A 19,253-nucleotide genomic window follows, 5' to 3' on the forward strand; every position below is an offset into this window, starting at 1 on the left:
TAAAATTCTGAGGGGGATAGATAGAGTTGACATGGATAGGCTTTTTTCATTGAGAGTAGGGGAGATTCAAACAAGAGGACATGAGTTGAGAGTTAAGGGGTAAAAGTTTAGGGGTAACACGAGGGGGAACTTCTTTACTACTCAGAGAGTGGTAGCTGTGTGGAACGAGCTTCCAGTAGAAGTGATAGAGGCAGGTCCGATATTAACAAAAATGGATAGGTATATGGACAGGAAAGGAATGGAGGGTTATGGGAGTGCAGGTCAATGGGACTAGGTGAGAGCATTTGGCATGGACTAGAAGGGCTGAGGTGGCCTGTTTCCATGCTGTAATTGTTCTATAGTTATATGATTATTATATGGTTATATGGGGTTTGAGAGTGTGGCAGCTGCAATTATCAGCCGCACCATCAACCGGGCATATTAAAGTGTCCTGTAGCTGACTATCCTCTTGATAATCTGGCAAATGACTGAGCTGTTGCATTACACCAGAAGTAGATGGGGCTGGATAATTGGATTGTGCCGTTCTGCTAAAGGCAGAGGGGTGTTCTTTGGTGCTGCTTCATTTATGTCGTATCTTTTTAAGGAGAGGAATGTTTTCTCTCCCCTACAATTTACTATGGACTGGCCAGCATTGAAAATAAATCCACAAACAGGAGATGAGTGGTGTCACTTCATTTGAGGAGTATTTACTATGTTGTTGTAACCAAGTTCTGTTTAGCTGATTCAAGTTTGGACTTTAGAACAGTTCTGTTGTGTTTGTAAATATTTTGGGTAAATAAAACCCCTATTTTTTTCACCTTTACCTGCTCTCCCAGTTTTATGCTTGCCCTGGTCCTACACAGAGAGGAAAGGGATAGATAGAGGGGATATATGGTTTAATAGGAATGGGGGAGATGGTATTTGAGAGGAATGGGGAAAATCATGTGAAGACATTTGTTGAAAGGAACAGGGAGATGGTGGCTGCCAGGAATGGGGAGATGGGGTTGAGAGGAAAAGGGGAGATGGTGCAGGGACAGGGTGGAGAGCAATGGAGAGATGGTGGGTAGATGAGTTTTGAGAGGAAAGGGGACAATGTTAGGAAGACTGGGGTTGAGAGGAATGGCGGAGATGGTGGATAGATGGGTTGAAAGGAATGAGGGGATGGCAGTGAGACGGGTTAAGGGGAATGGGGGAAATAGTGAGGATACAAGGTTTGGGAGGAATGGTATTGATGGTGGGGAGATGGGTTTCAGATGATAGCTGGAAATGGGGCTAGAGAGGAATCGGAAGATGGTGGGAAGACAGGTATGAAAAGAATGGGGAGATGGGGTGTGAGAGGAATGAGGAAATGGAAGGAAGAGGAATTTGACAGAAATGGGGAAGTAGAGCTCATGGGAGTTGAGAGGAATAGGGAGGTGGGGAGACTAGGGTTGAGAGGAATGGGGAAATGGGGGTAGATTAACTGGAAGGCATCGGGTAAATGGTGTTATGGGGCTAGAGAAATGGGGAGGGGTTTGTGAGGAATGGGTGAGGTGAGGAGACTGGGGTTGAGAGCAATAGGTGATTGAGGTGATTGATAGGTTGTTGAGAAGTATGGGGAGATGAAGGAAAAATGGGGTTGAGAGGAATGGGGAGATGGTGGGGAGAATGGATTTGAGAGGAATGGTGAGATGGAGGGGAGATAGGTTTGAGAGGAATGAGAAGCTAATGGAGAGATGGGGTTGAGTGGAATAAAAAGATGGGGAGATGGTTGTAAGGAATGGAGGTAATGGAGTGGGTTTTGAGAGGAATGGGGAGATGGTGGGGAGATGAACGGGAAGGCATCGGGTAAATGGTTTGATAGGGCTAGAGAGGAATGGGGGAGATATTGTGGAGATGGGGTCTGAGAGTAATGGGGGAGATGGGGTTGAAAGGAAGGGGAGATGGGGTTGAAAGGAATGGGGATATGGTGGGTGATGGTTTTGAGAGGAATGGGTAGATGGTGGGTAGATAGAGTTTGACAAGAATGGTGAGATGATGGGAAGAAAGGGTTTGATAGGATTGGGGGAGATGTAAGGCAAATGGGGTTTGAGAGAAACAGTCAGATGCTCTTGAGAGGAATGGGAAATAGGTGTTCATGTTGAAAGTAATTATGGGAGATGATAGGATGGTGATTGAATGGAATGGAGTAAATAGTAAGTTGGGGGTTGAGAGGAATGTGGGAGATGCTGGAGAGATGGGAGTTGAGAGGAAAAGGGAGATGGGGACTGAGCAGAATGGGGAGATGATGGAGAGATGGGGGTTGAGAATACAAAAATGGGGAGACGGGTTGAGATGTATAGGGAGATGAGGGGAGATGGAGTTGAGAGGTGAAGAACAGATGGAAAGATGGGTTTGAGAGGAATAGGGTGAGATGTTTGGAACACTAGGGTTAAGAAGAATGGAGACATGGTGGAGATGGGGATTGGGTGCAATATGGGCAATGGAGAGATGGAATTTGAGAGGAATGAGGAAATGATGGCAGATGGGCTTGAGAGGAATAGGGAGATGGTGGGGTGACTGGTGGTGAAACGAATGGGGGAGATGGTGGAGATGGGGATAGAGTGATATCGGGGTTGAGTGAAATGGACAGATGGTGGGGAGATGGGCAAGAGAGAGGTGGGGAAATGCAGCGATCATTGTTGAGAGGAATGGGGAGATGGAGAGATAGGGATTGAGTGAAATGGGGGAATGTTGAGATGGGAGTTGAGCGGTGGTAGGGAGATGACATATGGCAGGAATAGTGAGATTTTCAGGAGATGGGGTGGAGAGGAATGGGGCAATAGGTAGAGATGGTTTTGAGAGTAACAGGGGAAATGGGGTTCGAAAGGAATGGGCTGATGATGAGGAGACAGTGTTTGAAAGGAATGTGGCAATGTTGGGAGATGGTTTTGAGAGGAATGGGGCAATGGTGGGGAGATGGGGATTGGGTAAAATGGGTGTAATAAAAGATGGGACTTCAGAAGAATGAGAAGATGACAGTGAGGTGGGATTGAGGGGAATGGGGAGATGATAGGGCGATGGGATTATGTCAAAAGGGGAGGGTGGAGTGACTCAATGTTGAAAGGAATGGAGGAGATGGGAATTGGGTGAAATGGAGAGTTGGGGTTTGAGAGGGATGGGGAGATGGAATGGAGAAGAATGGGGAGATGGTGAGATGAGTCAATGTTGAAAGGAATGGAGAACATGGTGGAGGTGGGGATTGAATGTGATGAGGGAAATGGTGAAATGAGCATTGAGAGGAATGGGGAGTTGGAGAGATGTTGAAAGGAATAGGGAGATGGGGTTAAGAGGAATGGGGAGATGTTGGAAAGACTGGGGTTGAAAGGAATGTAGAGATGGTGGAATGGGGAAGTAGAAAATGTTGTTTGAGAGAAGGGGAAATGGGTGGGTGACTGGAGGTTGAAAGGAATAGTGGAGATGATGGAGGTGGGGATGAAGTGTAATGGGGGAAATTGTGAGATGTGGCTGAGAGGAATGTGGAGGTGGAGAGATGGGGTGGAGAGCAATGGGGGAGTAGGTAGTAGGCTTGAGAGGAAAGAGGGTGATGATAGGAGACAGTATTATGAGGAATGGTTAGATGGGTGATGGTTTTGAGAAAAATTGGGGAGACAGTGGGTAGATTAGGGTTGAGAGGAATGGGAAACATAGTGGGGTTGGGAGAAATGGGGAACATGGTGTGGTTGAGAGAGATAGGGAACATGATGGGGAGACAGGGTTGAGAGGAATGTGGTCTGATGGTGAGGAGTTATGGTCTGTGAGGAATGGTAGAGATGCTTGGGAGATGGGGTTAGAGAGGAAATGGGTAGATTGTGGGGGCATGGGGTTTAATAAGAATGGGGGAGTTGGTGGTTGAAAGGAATGAGGAGATGATGGGAAGATCGGGATGAGAGGAAATGGGGAGATGGTGGAGAGCAATGGGGAAGATGGTGGGTAGATTCATTTTGAGAACCAAGGGTTCTCAAAATGTTAGGGAGACTGGGGTTAAGAGGAATGGGAAGATGGGGTTTGAGAGGAATGGGGAAGATGGTTGGAGATGGGACTGAGAGGTATGGGGAAATGGTAGGAGAATAGAGGATATGGTGAGCAGGTGGGGGTTGAGTGGAATGGGAGATGGTGGGGTTTGGAGGAATGAGGAGATGGCGTAGGGGTTGAGAGGAATGCGGGAAATGGTAGGAGGATGGGGAGATGGTGTAGGAGAGGGGTTTGAGAGGATTGGGGATATAATAGGGTGACTGGGGTTGAGGGGAAAGGGGCAAATGGTGTGGAGACTGAAATAGGGTGGTGGGGAAGGGGAGAATGTGGCAGATGAGGTCAGGAGATAGGTGGGAAGGATGGGGGAGACTGGTTAGAGTCAGAGAGGACAGGAGGGGAGAGTCCCCTCCCTATGGTGATGCACACTTAGGATCTGGATTCTATTTGTTGAGACACCCATCCTCCTTGTGCTCCAGCACTGGATGTGATGTCAATGTCTTGAGGGTGAAGTGGAAGTATCTCCTGGAATGAACATGACTAACTGCTATTTTCACCTCACTCAGGGTCCTCGTGGAATTCAAGGAATAATGGGAGCGACTGGAAAGCCTGGCAGGAGGGTAGGTACCCTCGGATTTGCATGCCATCAAATTCTCACACAAATTCCCAATCACTGTCCCCATCCTCCTGTTCTCAATAACCCGGCCCCAATCCCTGTCCCCAATACCCTTGTCCTAATTGTTGTCCCCCATTTACCTGTCCCCAACTACTGACTCCCATCCATGACCCTCATCACTCTGTCCCCAACCCAACTCATCCTCAACCCCCATCCCCAAACATCCATTTCCAAACCCCCATCCACAACCCACTGTCCAAAACCCACCGTCCCTAATTCCCTTTTCCCTAATCCCCATCCCTAATCCATTTCCCTAATCACCCAGTCTGCAATTTCCCCTATCTCCAATCCCCCTGTCCTGAATACCTGCCCCAAATCCTGTTCCCAATCCCAGCACTGAAATATCCTATCACCACACCTTTCCCCAATTAATCTTTTCCCGATCCTCTGCCCCCAAATACCTCTCTACCCAATAGCTCTGCACCCAATTCCTGGTCCAATCCCTGTCCCCAATTACAATTGACAGTCACCAATCCTTGACCCTAATCCCAGTCCCCTGTTTCCATCCTCCTGTCCCTCATGCCCCTGTCACAAAACCATTTGACCCCAACTGCTATGCGCCAAATCCCTGGCCCAATTCCAGTCCCCAATCCCAGTCATCAATGCCAGTTCCTAATCACAATTCTCAGTTCTCCTGTGCCCAAACCCCCTGTTCTTGATGCCCCTGTTGTGACCTGCACCACTGACCATCACTGATCAGTAGTGACCTGCACTATTGCGCAGCACTGACCAGCAGTGACCTATACCAATGATCAGCAGTGACCTGTACCATTGACCAGCACTGAACAATAGTGACCTTAACTATTGACCAGCACTGATCAGTAGTGACCTGCATCATTGACCAGCACTGACCAGTAGTAACTGGCACCATTGACCAGCACTAACCAGTAATGTCTTGCACCATTGACCAGTAGTGACCAGCACCATTGACATTAACTGACAAATAGTACCTTGCATCATTGACTAGCACTTATGAATAGTGACCTGTAATGTTGATCAGCACTGGTCAGTAGTATACTGCACTGTTCACCTGTATTGACCAGTAGTGACCTGTACCATTGACCAGTACTGACCAAAGGTGACCTGCACATTTGACCAGCACTCTCTGATAGTGACCTGCACTATTTACCAATACTGACCAAAGGTAACCTGCACTATTGAGCAGCATTGACCTGTAAGGACTTGTATCATTGACCAGCATTTGCTAGTAATGACCTGCACTATTCACCAATACTGACAGAATTGACATATACCATTGACCAGCACTGACCAGTAATATCTTGCACCATTGACCAGCACTGACTAGTTGTGACCTGCACTATTGACCAGTACTGACTAATAGAGACCTGCACTATTCAGCAATACTGACAGAATTGACATATACTGCTGACCAGCAATGACCAGTTGTAACCTGAACATTTGACCAGCACTGACCAGTAATATCTTGCACCATTGACCAGCACTGACTAGTTGTGACCTGCACTATTGATCAGCAGTGACCTGTACCATTGACCAGCACCAGTAAGTAGTTCACTATTGACCAGTTTTGACCAGTAGTGACCTGCACCATTGACCAGCACTGACGAGTACCAGGGGATCTCGGCTGGTGTGGGGAAAAATACAGCCTCAGCCAATGAAGGCTAGAATCCCAAATGCCCTTTTCCCCCATCTATATGCCTGCACTTCCACATCAGTTAAGTTTATACTTGTATACTTGAATCTTCTGTTTGTCCGCACTGCTCAGGGTCGCACCATCACACATTTTCCAGTCCTCCCATAGACCTTATTCCCCCATCACTCTCTACCCACCTCATCTTTGCTCTACTTTCTCCATCATCACCTGAAGCCCTCCTTCTACACATGACTTATGAGTTGTTATCCTTTCCAGGGTCGGCCCGGAGCTGATGGATCCCGCGGAATGCCAGGAGAGCCTGGTGCAAAGGTAATTCCATAGCAATGTGAACTCACACGTGTGTCTCCATATGGCATCGTGAGAAATGTGGCTGAGGCACAGGGACACTGAACCAGGGCAAGATGTTCTGGGATGGAAGTTTCAAACCTTGATAGTAAGCAGAGGTGTAAAGGAGTGGAGAGGTGGCGAGGATCAGGAGGGAGTTCAGGGGCTTAAGATACAGGGAATCCATGTTTAATGTCAGGAGTGAATGGTAGGCTGAAACCAGAAGGTGAGCTGGATGGGGTTACAGAGACAGAGAAAGGTGTTGAGGATAGAGGGGGTTACAGAGACTGGGAGGAGTGTAGGGACTGGAGGAATGACAGAGATATGAGCAGATATAGGGGCTGGAGGGGTTTTCAGAGACATGGAAGAGTGTCGGGGTTGGATGGGGTTACAGAGATGGGGAGAGATGGAAGGGGTTGCAGAGACCAGGAGGGGTGTAGGGACAGGTGACAGAGATAGGGAGGGTTGTAAGGGCTGGATGAGGTTACAGAGACAGGGAAATGTGTCAAGGATGGAAGGGGTTACAGAGATGGAGAGGTGTGTAGGGACGAGGGCGACAGAGACGGGAAGGTACTGTGAAACATAGAAACATAGAAAACCTACAGCACAATACAGGCCCTTCAGCTCACAAAGCTGTGCCGAACGTGTTGTAACCCTCGAACTACCTAGGCTTACACATAGCCTTCTATTTTTCTAAGCTCCATGTATCCATCCAGAAGTCTCTTAAAAGACCCTATTGTTTCCTCCTTCACCGCCGCTGCCAGCAGCCCATTCCACGCACTCACCACTCTCTGTGTGAAAAAGGTACCCCTGATATCTCCTCTGTACCTCCTTCCAAGCACCTTAAAACTACACCCACTTGTGCCACCCATTTCAGCCCTAGCTAAAAGCCTCTGACTATCCACACAATCAATGCCTCTCATTATCTTGTACACCTCTATCAGGTCACATCTCATCCTCAGTCGCTTCAAGGAGAAAAGGCCGAGTTCCCTCAACCTATTCTCATTAGGCAAGCTCCCCAATCCAGGCAATGTCCTTGTAACTCTCCTCTGCACCCTTTCTATGGTTTCCACATCCTTCCTGTAGTGGTGACTGGAATTGAGCACAGTACTCCAAGTGTGGTCTGACCATTACCTCTCCACTCAAACTCAATCTCATGGTTGATGAAGGCCAATGCATCGTATACCTTCTTAACCACAAATATTCCTGTAGAGGTGTGTTGTTATGTGAAGTCTCAGAGACGGGTCAGTACGAAGTAGAGATGTGTTGTTATGTGAACTAGCAGAGATAGATGAGTACATAGGTCAGTATTGTGTAGAGGCATGTTGTTTGATGAAGTGTCAGAGATAGGTCATACAGTGTAGAGGTATGTTGGTATATGAAGTCTCAGAGAGAGTACTGTGTAGACATGTGTCATGTCAAATTTCAGAGATAGATCAATTCTCTGTAGAAACAAGTGAAAATCTGTTGCTGCTGGAAATCTAAGTGACAAAATGCTGAAGGCCAGGAAGCATCTCTGGGAAAAAGGACAGTCAACGTTTTGGGCTGAAATCCTTCATCTGTACTGGAGAGAAAAAAGAGGCGTTAGAGTTGGAAGGTGAGGAGAGAGACACAGGGTGATAGGTGTAACTGGGAAAGGGGGAGGGGTGAAGTAAAGATCTGGGAAGATGACTGGTGAAAGAGATACAGGGATGGAGAAGGGGAGAGCTATTAGGAGAAGTCAGGAGGCCACGGAAGAACGAAGATTGGGGAAGAGCACCAGAGGGAGACGATGGGCAGGCAAGGAGATAAGGTGAAGGAGGGAAAAGGAGATGGATAATGGTGATGGGAGTGATCATTAGTGGAAGTTCAAAAAACTAATGTTCATATCATCAGGTTGGAGGATACCCAAATGAAACATATGGGGTTGTTCCTCCAACATGAATGTGGCCTCATCACCGACAATAGAGGAGGCCATGGATTGGCATATTGGAATGGGAAGTGGAAATAAAATGGGTGGCCACTGGGAGATCCCACTTCTTCTGGTGGACAGAGTGTAGGTGCTTGGCAAAATGGTACATTGTAGTCCTTTTACACTATGTGAGTCCCAAATTAGGCCACACCACTGTCTTGTACAACTTGAACACAATATCCCATCTCTTGTGCTCAATACTTTTATTTATGAAACCAATATCTCAAAAGGTTTCTTTACAATCTAATCTTCTTGTGCCACCATTTTCAATGAATTAAGGACCTGTCTTCCCAGATCTATTTGTTCTACTGCACTCTTTGCTGCCCTACTGCTCATTCTATAAGATCTATCCTGATTGGTTCTACTGAAGTATAACACCTTGCACTTGTCTGCATTAAATCCCATCTGCCATTTTTCAGCCCAGGTTTCCTGCTGGTCCAGATCCTGGTGCAAGCTCTAATAGTCCTGCTTTCTGTTCACTACATCCCCAATCTTGGTGTCATTTTGGTTTAATATCTTTGGATTCTCCCTGATCTTCTCTCCCTAAAGCTATCTCAGATCTCCTGTTTATCCTTTTGATGTCCTCCTTCAGTACACTCCTACAACCCTATACTCTTCTAGAGATTCACTTGATTCCAGCTGCCATGTACCTGACCCATGTCTCATCTCTGGCCAGAGGCTTAATATCCCTCATCGTCCAGGTTTCCTTACTCCAGCCATCTTTGTCCTTCACTCTAATGTGAAACATAGAACAGAAACATGGAAACTTTGAACTGTTGTTATTTTTTGAATTTCTTTCACTTGCCATATGTCCCTTTGCCTGCAAACAACTTACCCCAATCAACTCTAATACCAGCAAAGTTCAACTGGCCCTTAATTCCAAACTTTCATCAGTATCTGGATCTGGAAAAAATGAGCTGAAAATGGCAGACAGAATTTCATGTAGACAAGTGTGAGGTGATACACTTTGGAGGACAAACCGGGGTTGGTCTTGCTCAGTAAACGGTAGAGCACTTAGGAGTATGGTAGAACAGAAGTATCTACAAATATATACTGGAAATATACACAACAAATAATCTTGACTCTTGAATGTTGTCTCCTTGCAGGGTGACCGTGGTTTTGACGGCTTGCCAGGACTTCCTGGAGAAAAAGGCAACCGGGTAAGAAACCAGTTTAATACCACACCTTCCTATTGCACTGAACTCCAGGATATCCCATTCAACATGTTCCCACTGAACCTGTCACGTACCCCGCGACTGGGTTAAAAACCAGCAGAAATGGAAAACACTTTGGAGTCTGGTATTACCGTAAACTAATGGTGTTTATTAGTAAACTAAGCAATACAGTACTATAAAATGCAAATATATGAAACAGGTTAGCAATGATATGTACAGAAGTGTGAAAATAGGAACCAAAACCGGGCTCTTTCGGAGCTAGGGGTAAATGGATACAGTCTTACGATGGTGAAGAGTTCAGTTCAGTTCAGGTCGAGGTAGTTGTTTGAGTATCGTTGGAGAGAGAGAGGTGTTGCCATTGCCGTCGATCTTCCCGTCGTCTTCCTGTTGTGGTCACCAACTATGACCATATCACGTACGACTGTTCTTCAGTGGTGGACCTGTCACCCAGGCAAGGGGGGACACACAAACAGTTCCCCACTGGTCGCACCTTTTCACATTGTGAGCCACTGATCGATTTCCCCGAATCGATCCTCCGAAACCCCCACCTTCACATGGGTGCTCAAAGCTCGTTCAGTGTCCCATGGTGTGTCTGCCTGTATCTTAGCAGACCTGCTTTTTATCTCCCCATGCTGGACACCAGCTGTCCATCAACCCGGCTCCTCCCTGCTGTCTCTGTGGAATCTTAACAAGCAGGCAAAGTGTCCTTGGAGAAAAGGTAAATAATCAGCCGAGGAACCATAACATTAAATCTTCTCTCTCTCTCTCTCTCTCTCTCTCTCTCTCTCACATATGCGCTGGATGCCTTCCCCTCTCTCTCTCAACAGCAGCACAGGTCAAAAGGGTCAACTCTGGACTCCTTCTCAAACTCGGTTTGCCCATCACAAACCCAAATCTGGGACTATCCCATTCTACATGTTACAAACACAGTGAACTCTGGGAATGTCCCATTTCACACATTCCCACTGCACTGAACTCTGGGAATATCCCATTCCACACACTTCCACCACACCAAACTACAGGAATATCATGTTCCGCAGAGACAGATGGTGTACTTTAGTATGTTTCCTGAGGTCCCCCATGTTACTGAGGACATAAGCTCACATTGTGTCTTCTGAAGATGAAGCAGTTATACTGTAGGGTAATGTAATTATGGACACCTACATCATTCACAACCACTGACATTGTTGAGGTTCACTTTAAGAGGCTGGTCTGACGTTATGACGTAAGTCAAGTCAAGTCATTTTTTATTGTCATTTCGACCATAACTGCTGGTACAGTACACAGTAAAAATGAAACAAAGTTCCTCCAGAACCATGGTGCTACATGAAACAATACAAAAAGCTACACTGAACTGCATAAAACAACACAAAAACTACACTAGACTACAGACCTACACAGGACTGCATAAAGTGCACAAAACAGTGCAGGCATTACAATAAATAATAATCAAGACAATAGGTGCAGTAGAGGGCATTAGGTTGGTGTCAGTCCAGGCTCTGGATATTGAGGAGTCTGATGGCTTGGGGGAAGAAACTGTTACATAGTCTGGTTGTGAGCCAGAATGCTTCGGTGCCTTTTGCCAGATGGCCGTAATTATGTGAAGTTCAGGTTTGGAGTACAATACATGAGTTGTTATGGTTTCTCTTAACATAAAATGCCTCATGTTTTTTCATTTGTGAAAACCTACACTAGTAACCCTGATGCTCTAGGATGATTCCAGAGTTATTGAATGTGTCAGCCAATGCAGTCATTTTGAAACTGCCAGAACTTTGGGAGTAAAATGCCATCACTCGGTTTGTACAAGCTGAGGCCCAGTTCATGCTGTAAGAAATCTCTGCTAACAATGCCAAATATTTCCATGTGGTAATGTCACTCAGCAGTTCCACAACTGTGAGAGTGGTGGGTCTTATTCAACACCCGCCTGAACACAATAAATGCTGTTCGCAGAAAACTCACCTTTTACAGACCTTTGGACTATTAGAGTCTGAGTGCGCCAAACAGTTCCTCTTCAAGCTGTCAGAATGAACCACATGTTCCTGGGAAATCACCATCATTTTTTTATTTTTCAAGAACTCTTCATTCAGCAAATGTCTGGTCAAGTTCACATAGACTTCACTAATGCACCAGTGAAGGACTATAGGGAGCTTGCTAAAATGGACCACTTTCCCTGCCTCAATAAGCCCGGTCAGCAAAGCCTCCAAACAGACAATGCCAGGTCAGTGTTTCTACTATGCTCTCTTTGGTACAAATGCTAGGAAGTGCCAACTGCCTTGCAGCTTCAATAGTGCCAACGGATCAGGCCAGCAGAGATCTGTGAACACTGTGGGTTCCAGCTGCCAGGGTTGTTTACTGTTCATTACAGACACCCTTTCAGGGCTATGTGTCCTGTGTAGCGCAGGTGTTCAAGTGAGTGTACTATTGCACAAGCAATTACACAAGTGTACTATTACACAAGCAATCTTCCAGATGTATGGATGGGCCAGAGTCATAAGATATCAGAGGAATTGAGACAGATTGACATTAGGAAAGAAACTGTGATGAGTAGACTGGTAGGACTGAAGGCTAATAAATCCCCGGGTCCAGATGGTCTGCATCCGAGGGTTCTAAAAGAGGTGGCTCAGGAAATTGCGGATGCATTGGTAATCATTTTCCAATGTTCCTTAGATTCAGGATCAGTTCCTGGAGAGTGGCTAATGTTATCCCACTTTTCAAGAAAGGAGGGAAGGAGAAAACGGAGAACTATCGCCCTGTTAGCCTAACGTCAGTCGTGGGGAAGATGCTTGAGTCCATTATTAAGGACGAAATAGTGGCATATCTAGATGGCAGAAATAGGATTAGGCCGAGCCAGCATGGATTTACCAAGGGCAAATCATGCTTGACTAATCTGTTGGAGTTTTTTGAGGGTGTAACAAGGATGTTAGACGAGGGTAAGCCAGTGGATGGTGTATACCTAGATTTTCAGAAGGCATTCGATAAGGTGCCACATAGGAGATTGGTGAGTAAAATCAGAGCTCATGGCATTGGGGGCAGGGTTTCAACATGGATAGAAAACTGGTTGGCAGATAGAAAGCAAAGAGTAGCAGTGAATGGGTGTTTCTCGGACTGGCTGGAGGTGACTAGTGGGGTACCACAGGGCTCTGTACCGGGACCACAGCTCTTTACGATTTATGTCAATGATTTAGATGAGGGCATTGAAAACTATATCAGCAAGTTTGCTGACGATACTAAACTGGGTGGCAGTGTGACATGCGAAGAGGACGTTAGGAGAATACAGGGAGACTTGGATAGGCTGGGTGAGTGGGCAGATACTTGGCAGATGTCATTCAATGTGAATAAATGTGAAGTTATCCACTTTGGAAGCAGGATCAAGAGGGCAGAGTATTGTCTGAACGGTGTAGAGTTAGGTAAGGGAGAAATGCAAAGAGACCTAGGAGTCCTAGTTCACCAGTCAATGAAGGTGAATGAGCAAGTGCAACAGGCAGTGAAGAGGGCAAATGGAATGTTGGCCTTTGTTACAAGGGGAATTGAATACAAGAGCAAGGATGTCCTTTTGCATTTGTACAGGGCCCTGGTGAGACCATACCTGGAATATTGTGTCCAGTTTTGGTCTCCAGGTTTAAGGAAGGATGTTCTGGCAGTTGAGGAAGTGCAGCGTAGATTCACTGGGTTGATTCCTGGGATGGCAGGGCTGTCTTACGCAGAGAGATTGGAGAGATTGGGCTTGTACACGCTGGAATTGAGGAGATTGAGAGGGGATCTGATTGAAACGTTTAAGATAATTAAAGGATTTGATAGGATTGAGGCAGGAAATATGTTCCAGATGTTGGGAGAGTCCAGTACCAGAGGGCATGGATTGAGAATAAGAGGTCAGTTATTTAAAACAGAGTTGAGGAAGAGCTTCTTCTCCCAGAGAGTTGTGCAGGTGTGGAATGCACTACCTCGGAAGACGGTGGAGGCCAATTCTCTGGATGCTTTCAAGAAGGAGCTAGATAGATATCTGATGGATAGGGGAATCAAGGGATATGGGGACAAGGCAGGGACTGGGTATTGATGGTGAATGATCAGCCATGATCTCAGAATGGCGGTGCAGACTCGAGGGGCCGAATGGTCTACTTCTGCACCTATTGTCTATTATTGGCATCACCTATTGATGAGAAGGCAAAGAGTGACAAAACCTCATGGGAGGCCGTCAACGGGAGCAGGATCCAGACTTACAGGACACGACAGGGGACGTTCTGCTTCAGTGGGCGACGTTACACATGGGACTTTGTCCTGGCTGAAGGGGCTAGACCGCTGTTTGGCGCAGATTTCCTGTGTTCCCAAGGACTGTTGGTTGATTTTTAAGATCTGCCATTTTGTGGATGTCAAGACCTTTGAGTTGTTACCCTGTTCCCCCAGTAAGTTCCCCAAAACAACTCTGTCAAGCACATGCACGAAAGTCACAAAACATGGAGTTGAGCATCACATTTCCACAACTGGCCCACCAGTCCATGCCGCACACATAGACTGGACCCAGAAAAGCTGACAACTGCAAAAGGTGAGTTCTCCAAAATTTGAAAGAATTTGCATTGTACACAGGTCGAATAGCTCCTGGGCTGCACCCTTCCATATGATCTCTAAGTCCAATGGTGGTTACCACCAATGTGGAAATCACCATTGCCAAAGTCAACTTAGGGGCTACCATCATGTGCCTGTGTGAACACAGAAACATAGAGAATCTACAGCACATTGCAGGCCCTTTGGCCCCAATATTGTTCCAACCATGTAATCTACTCTAGAAACTGCCTAGAATTACCCTACCACATAACCCTCTATTTTTCTAAGCTCCATATACCTATCTAAGAGTCTCTTAAAAGATGCTATCGTGTCCGCGTCTATCACCTTCACTGGCAGTGCATTCCATGCACCCACCATTCTCTGTGTGAAAAGCTTACCTCTGACACTCCCTTGTATCTACTTCCAAACACCTTAAAACTATGCCTAACCTGTGTTAGCTATTTCAGCCCAGGGAAAAAGCCTCCAGCTAACTACATGATCAATGTCCCTCATCAACTTATACACCTCTATCAGGTCACCTCTCATCCTCCACCGCTCCAAGGAGAAAAGGCCAAGTTCATGCAACCTATTCTCATAAGGTATGCTCCCCAATCCAGGCAACATCCTTGTAAATCTCCTCTGCACTTTCTCTATACTATCCACATCCTTTCTGTAGTGAGGTGACCAGAACTGAACACAGTACTCCAAGTCGGTCTAACTAAGGTCTTGTATATCTGTAACATTACCTCATGGCTCTTGAACTCATTCCCATGTTTGATAAAGGCCAACACACCATACACCTTCTTAACCACACAGTCAACCTGCACAACAGCTTTGAGTGTGCCATGGACATAGACCCCAAGATCTCGCTGATCCTCCATACTGCCTTAAGTCTTACCATTAATATTATATTCTGTCTTCAAATTTGACCTACCAAAATGAACTACTTCACACTTAAGTGCCACTTCTCAGCCCAGTTCTGCATCCTAGCGATGTCCCGTTGTAACTTCTGACAACCCTCCAGACTATCCACAACGCTCCCAACTTTCGTATCATCATCAAACTTACTAACCCACCCTTCTACTTCTTCATCCAGATCATTTATAAAAATCACAAAGAGGAGAGGTCACAGATCAGGTCCCTGTGTAACACCACTGGTCACCAACCTCCATGCAGAATACGAATAATCTACAACCACCTTTTGCTTTTGGTAGTCAAGCCTATTCTGGATCCATGAGGCAAGATCTGCTTGGATCCCATGCCTCATTTCTTTCTGAATGAGCCTGGCATGGGGAAGCTTATCAAATGCCTTATTCTGAGAATGTGCTCTGAGAACATTCCCAAAATGGCTGTGATAACCCTGTTTGGCATTTTTAAGTTTCTGCACATGCCATTTGGAGTGTAAAATGCATCACAGACTTTCCAACAGTTGATGGACTCTATTAAAAGACTTAGAATTTCTTTTTGTTCACCTGGATGACATGCTTGTCACCAGTACATCCAAATCTGAACACGTATCTCATCTCCACACACTTAAGCTAACACAGGTTGATTATAAACTTGCTAAACGCCAGTTAGGGTTGACAACCATTGACTTTCTTGACCGTCACATCTCCACAGAAGGTGTAAAACCCTTCTCATTGAAAATATCTACTGTTATGGATTTCCCACCACCCCACACCGCTAACATCCTTTGTTCCGTGTGCTGCTGAACTTATGCTTCCCTTGTATAGTGAGCTTGAAGTCAATGTCCCTAATCACATGCTTGACTGGTCAGTGGAGCTAGATAGATATCTGATGGATAGGGGAATCAAGGGATATGGGGACAAGGCAGGGACTGGGTATTGATAGTGAATGATCAGCCATGATCTCAGAATGGCGGTGCAGACTCGAGGGGCCGAATGGTCTACTTCTGCACCTATTGTCTATTGTCTATTGTCTATATGATGACACTAAACAAGCTCTTTCTAATGCAACCCTTCTGGTGCACCAGCTCCCCAACAATCCATAGCTGTTACAACTGACGTCTCAGACTACGCTGTGGGTGCTGGTCGGAGGTGTGTGGTGGCTGCTCACTTTCTTCTGCCGGCAGCTCCATCCTCCTGAAAGGAAGTACAGCATCTTTCACTGTGAGCTTCTCAGTCTCCATCTGGCTATCTGTCATTTTTGTTTTCTTCTATAGAGGGTTGCCATTTCACAACATTGTGTACACAAGGCCATCCCTTGTGTACATAATGACCAAAATATCAGATCCTTGGTCTGCACAGCAGCAATGCCACCTGGCCTACATATCCAAGTTAACAAATGAAGTACAAAACATCAAGGGGAAAAATAATGTCATCCTTCTAGCATTGATGACAATCGCAGATGTGGCTCGGGTATTCATCAGCACTTGGGTTACTCAGTTTGGCACCCTATTTGATATTTCTTCAGACCAAGGTCCCCAATTCATTTCAGACCTCTGGGCTGAGGTGGCCCAGAGCCTTGGCATTAGGCTTCATCACACCATGGTGCAACACCTGCAAACCAACAGCCAATGCAAGCAGTTCCATCATTCCTTAAGAACTGCTGTGAAGGCTTCAGTAATAAGGAGAGATTAGAGAGACTGAATAATTCCAAGGACCAACACCTGAGGTCAGGATTGAACCCAGTTCATAGGAGCTGTGAGCTGGTACCACTTCCCACTGTCCCACAGATCCACACATGGTCAAAGTCAAGTTAAATCAAGAAATTTTAATATTAGACTATATATATGTTGCCATATACTACACTGAGATTCATTTTCTTGCAGGCATTAACAGGAAAATAAAGAAGTACAATAGAATTTATGAAAACCTTTCTCTTGATGGAACTTTTATGTACTGATTAAGGAAACTTTCCTGAATACAAGAATTTGTCAAAGGTGTTCAGGAAGGTTTCTTTAATCTTAATCACAGAAACTCCAACTAGAGAGCGTGCAATACTAGATCTCCTATCAGGGAATGAGATAGGACAAGTAACAGAAAGTTGTGTAGAGGAACACTTTGCATCTAGCGATCATAATGCTACTAGCTTCAAGATAATTATGGAAAAGGATAGGTCTGGTTCTTGGATTGAAATTCTAAGTTGGAGTCAGGCCAATTTTGGTGGGATTGGAAGGATCTGGCATGTGTGGGTTGGGATTGGTTATTTTCTGGCAAAAGTATACTTGGTAAATGGAAAGCTTCAAAAGGGAAATTTTGTGAGTACAGAGTTTGTATGTTCATGGTAGAATAAAAGACAAAGATAACAGGTTTAGATAACTGTTTTTCAAGAGATAGTGAAGCCTGGTTAAGAAAAAGAAGGAAGTGCATAGCAGGTATAGGCAGGTAGGAACAAAAGAGGTACTTAAGTATAAGAAATGCAAGAGAACACTTAAGAAGAAAATCAAGAAGGCTAAAAGAGGGCATGAGGTAGTAGAAAAAGTACTACCTAGTAGAAAAAGTGAAGGACGAGACCATAAAACATAGGAGCAGAACTAGGCTATCTGGCCCATCGACTCTACTTTGCCATTCAATCATGGATGATCCTTTTTGTTCTCCTGCTCAACCCTGATTCCTGGCCTTCTCCCCAAATCCTTTGATGCTGTGTCCAATGAAGAACCTATTAATCTCTGCCTTAAATATACCCAACGATCTGGCCACCACAGCTGCCTGTGGTAACAAATTCCTCAAATTCACCACTCTGGCTAAAGAAATTACTCTGTATTTCTGTTTTGAAATAGACACCCCTCTATCTTGAGATTGTGCCCTCTTGTCCTAGACTCTCCCACCATGGGAAACATCCTTTTCACATCTACTCTATCTAGGCCTTTCAATATTTGAAAGGTTTCAATGAAATTCCCCCTCAATCTTCTAAAATCTAGTGAGTACAGGCTTAGAGCCAACAAACGTTCCTCATATGATAATCTTTTAATTCCCAGAATCATCCTTGTGAACCTCCTCTGAACCCTCCACAATGCCAACACATCTTTTCTTAGATGAAAAGCCCAAAGCTTTTCACAATATTCAAGATGAGGCCTTAGCAGTGGCTTATAAAGCCTCAGCATCACATCCCTGCTCTTGGATTCTAGGCCTCTTGAAATGAATTGTAACATTGCATTTGCCTTCCTCAGCAGCATCTCAACCTGCAAGTTAACCTTCAGGGTGTTCTGCACAAGGATTCCCAAGTCCCTTTGCATCTCAGATTTTTGGATTTTCTCCTCATTTAGAACACATTTATTTCTATTACGGAAGTGCATGACCATGCATTTTCCAACATTGTATTTCATTTGCCACTTTCTTGCCCATTCTACAAATCTGTCTAAGTCCTTCTACATCCTACTTGTTTCCTCAACACTACCTGGCCGTCCACCAATCTTTGTATCATCTGTAAACTTGGCAACAAAGCCATCTGTTCCATCATCTAAATCATTTATATACAGCATAAAAATAAGTGGTCCCAACACCGACCCCTGCGGAACACAACTAGTCACTGGCAGACAACCAGAAAAGGATCCTACTCACTGCCTCCTACCAATCAGCCGGTGTTCTAACCATGCCAGTAACTTTCCTGTAAAACCATAGGTCTTAACTTGGTAAGCAGCCTCATATGTGACACCTTGTCAAAAGCCTTTTGAAAGTCCAAATATACAACCCTTTATCAATCCTACTTGTAATCTCCTCAAAGAATTCCACCAGGTTCATCAGGCAAGAGTTTTCCCTTAAAGAAAATATGCCTATCTTGTCCTGCATCACCAAGTCTTCCATAACCTCAAACTTAACAATTGACTCCAATATCTTTCCTATTACTGAGATCAGGCTAAGTATTTAGATAGACAGGGACTGATTAGGAATAGTATGGCTTTGTGTGTGGTAAGTCATGTCTAACCAAAATTATAGAGTTTTTTGAGGAAGTTACCAGGAAAGTTAATGAGGGCATCACAGTGGATATTGTCAATATTCTTTTTAGCAAGGCCTTTGACAAGAT

The 19,253-nt window shown here is 45.3% G+C and overlaps 1 protein-coding gene across 1 annotated transcript in view; it reads left to right on the forward strand.

Moving 5' to 3' along the window:
* Positions 1–19,253, forward strand: part of LOC132402321 (collagen alpha-1(XI) chain-like) — a 404,241-nt gene that overhangs the window by 190,251 nt on the left and 194,737 nt on the right. The window contains exons 17-19 of the mRNA XM_059985200.1: positions 4,536–4,589; positions 6,534–6,587; positions 9,660–9,713. Of these exons, the coding sequence (XP_059841183.1) occupies positions 4,536–4,589; positions 6,534–6,587; positions 9,660–9,713 (162 nt within the window). The remainder of the gene's footprint in view (positions 1–4,535; positions 4,590–6,533; positions 6,588–9,659; positions 9,714–19,253) is intronic.

The sequence above is a fragment of the Hypanus sabinus genome, chromosome 11 (genome assembly GCF_030144855.1).
Source record: "Hypanus sabinus isolate sHypSab1 chromosome 11, sHypSab1.hap1, whole genome shotgun sequence".
Lineage (NCBI taxonomy): Eukaryota > Metazoa > Chordata > Chondrichthyes > Myliobatiformes > Dasyatidae > Hypanus > Hypanus sabinus.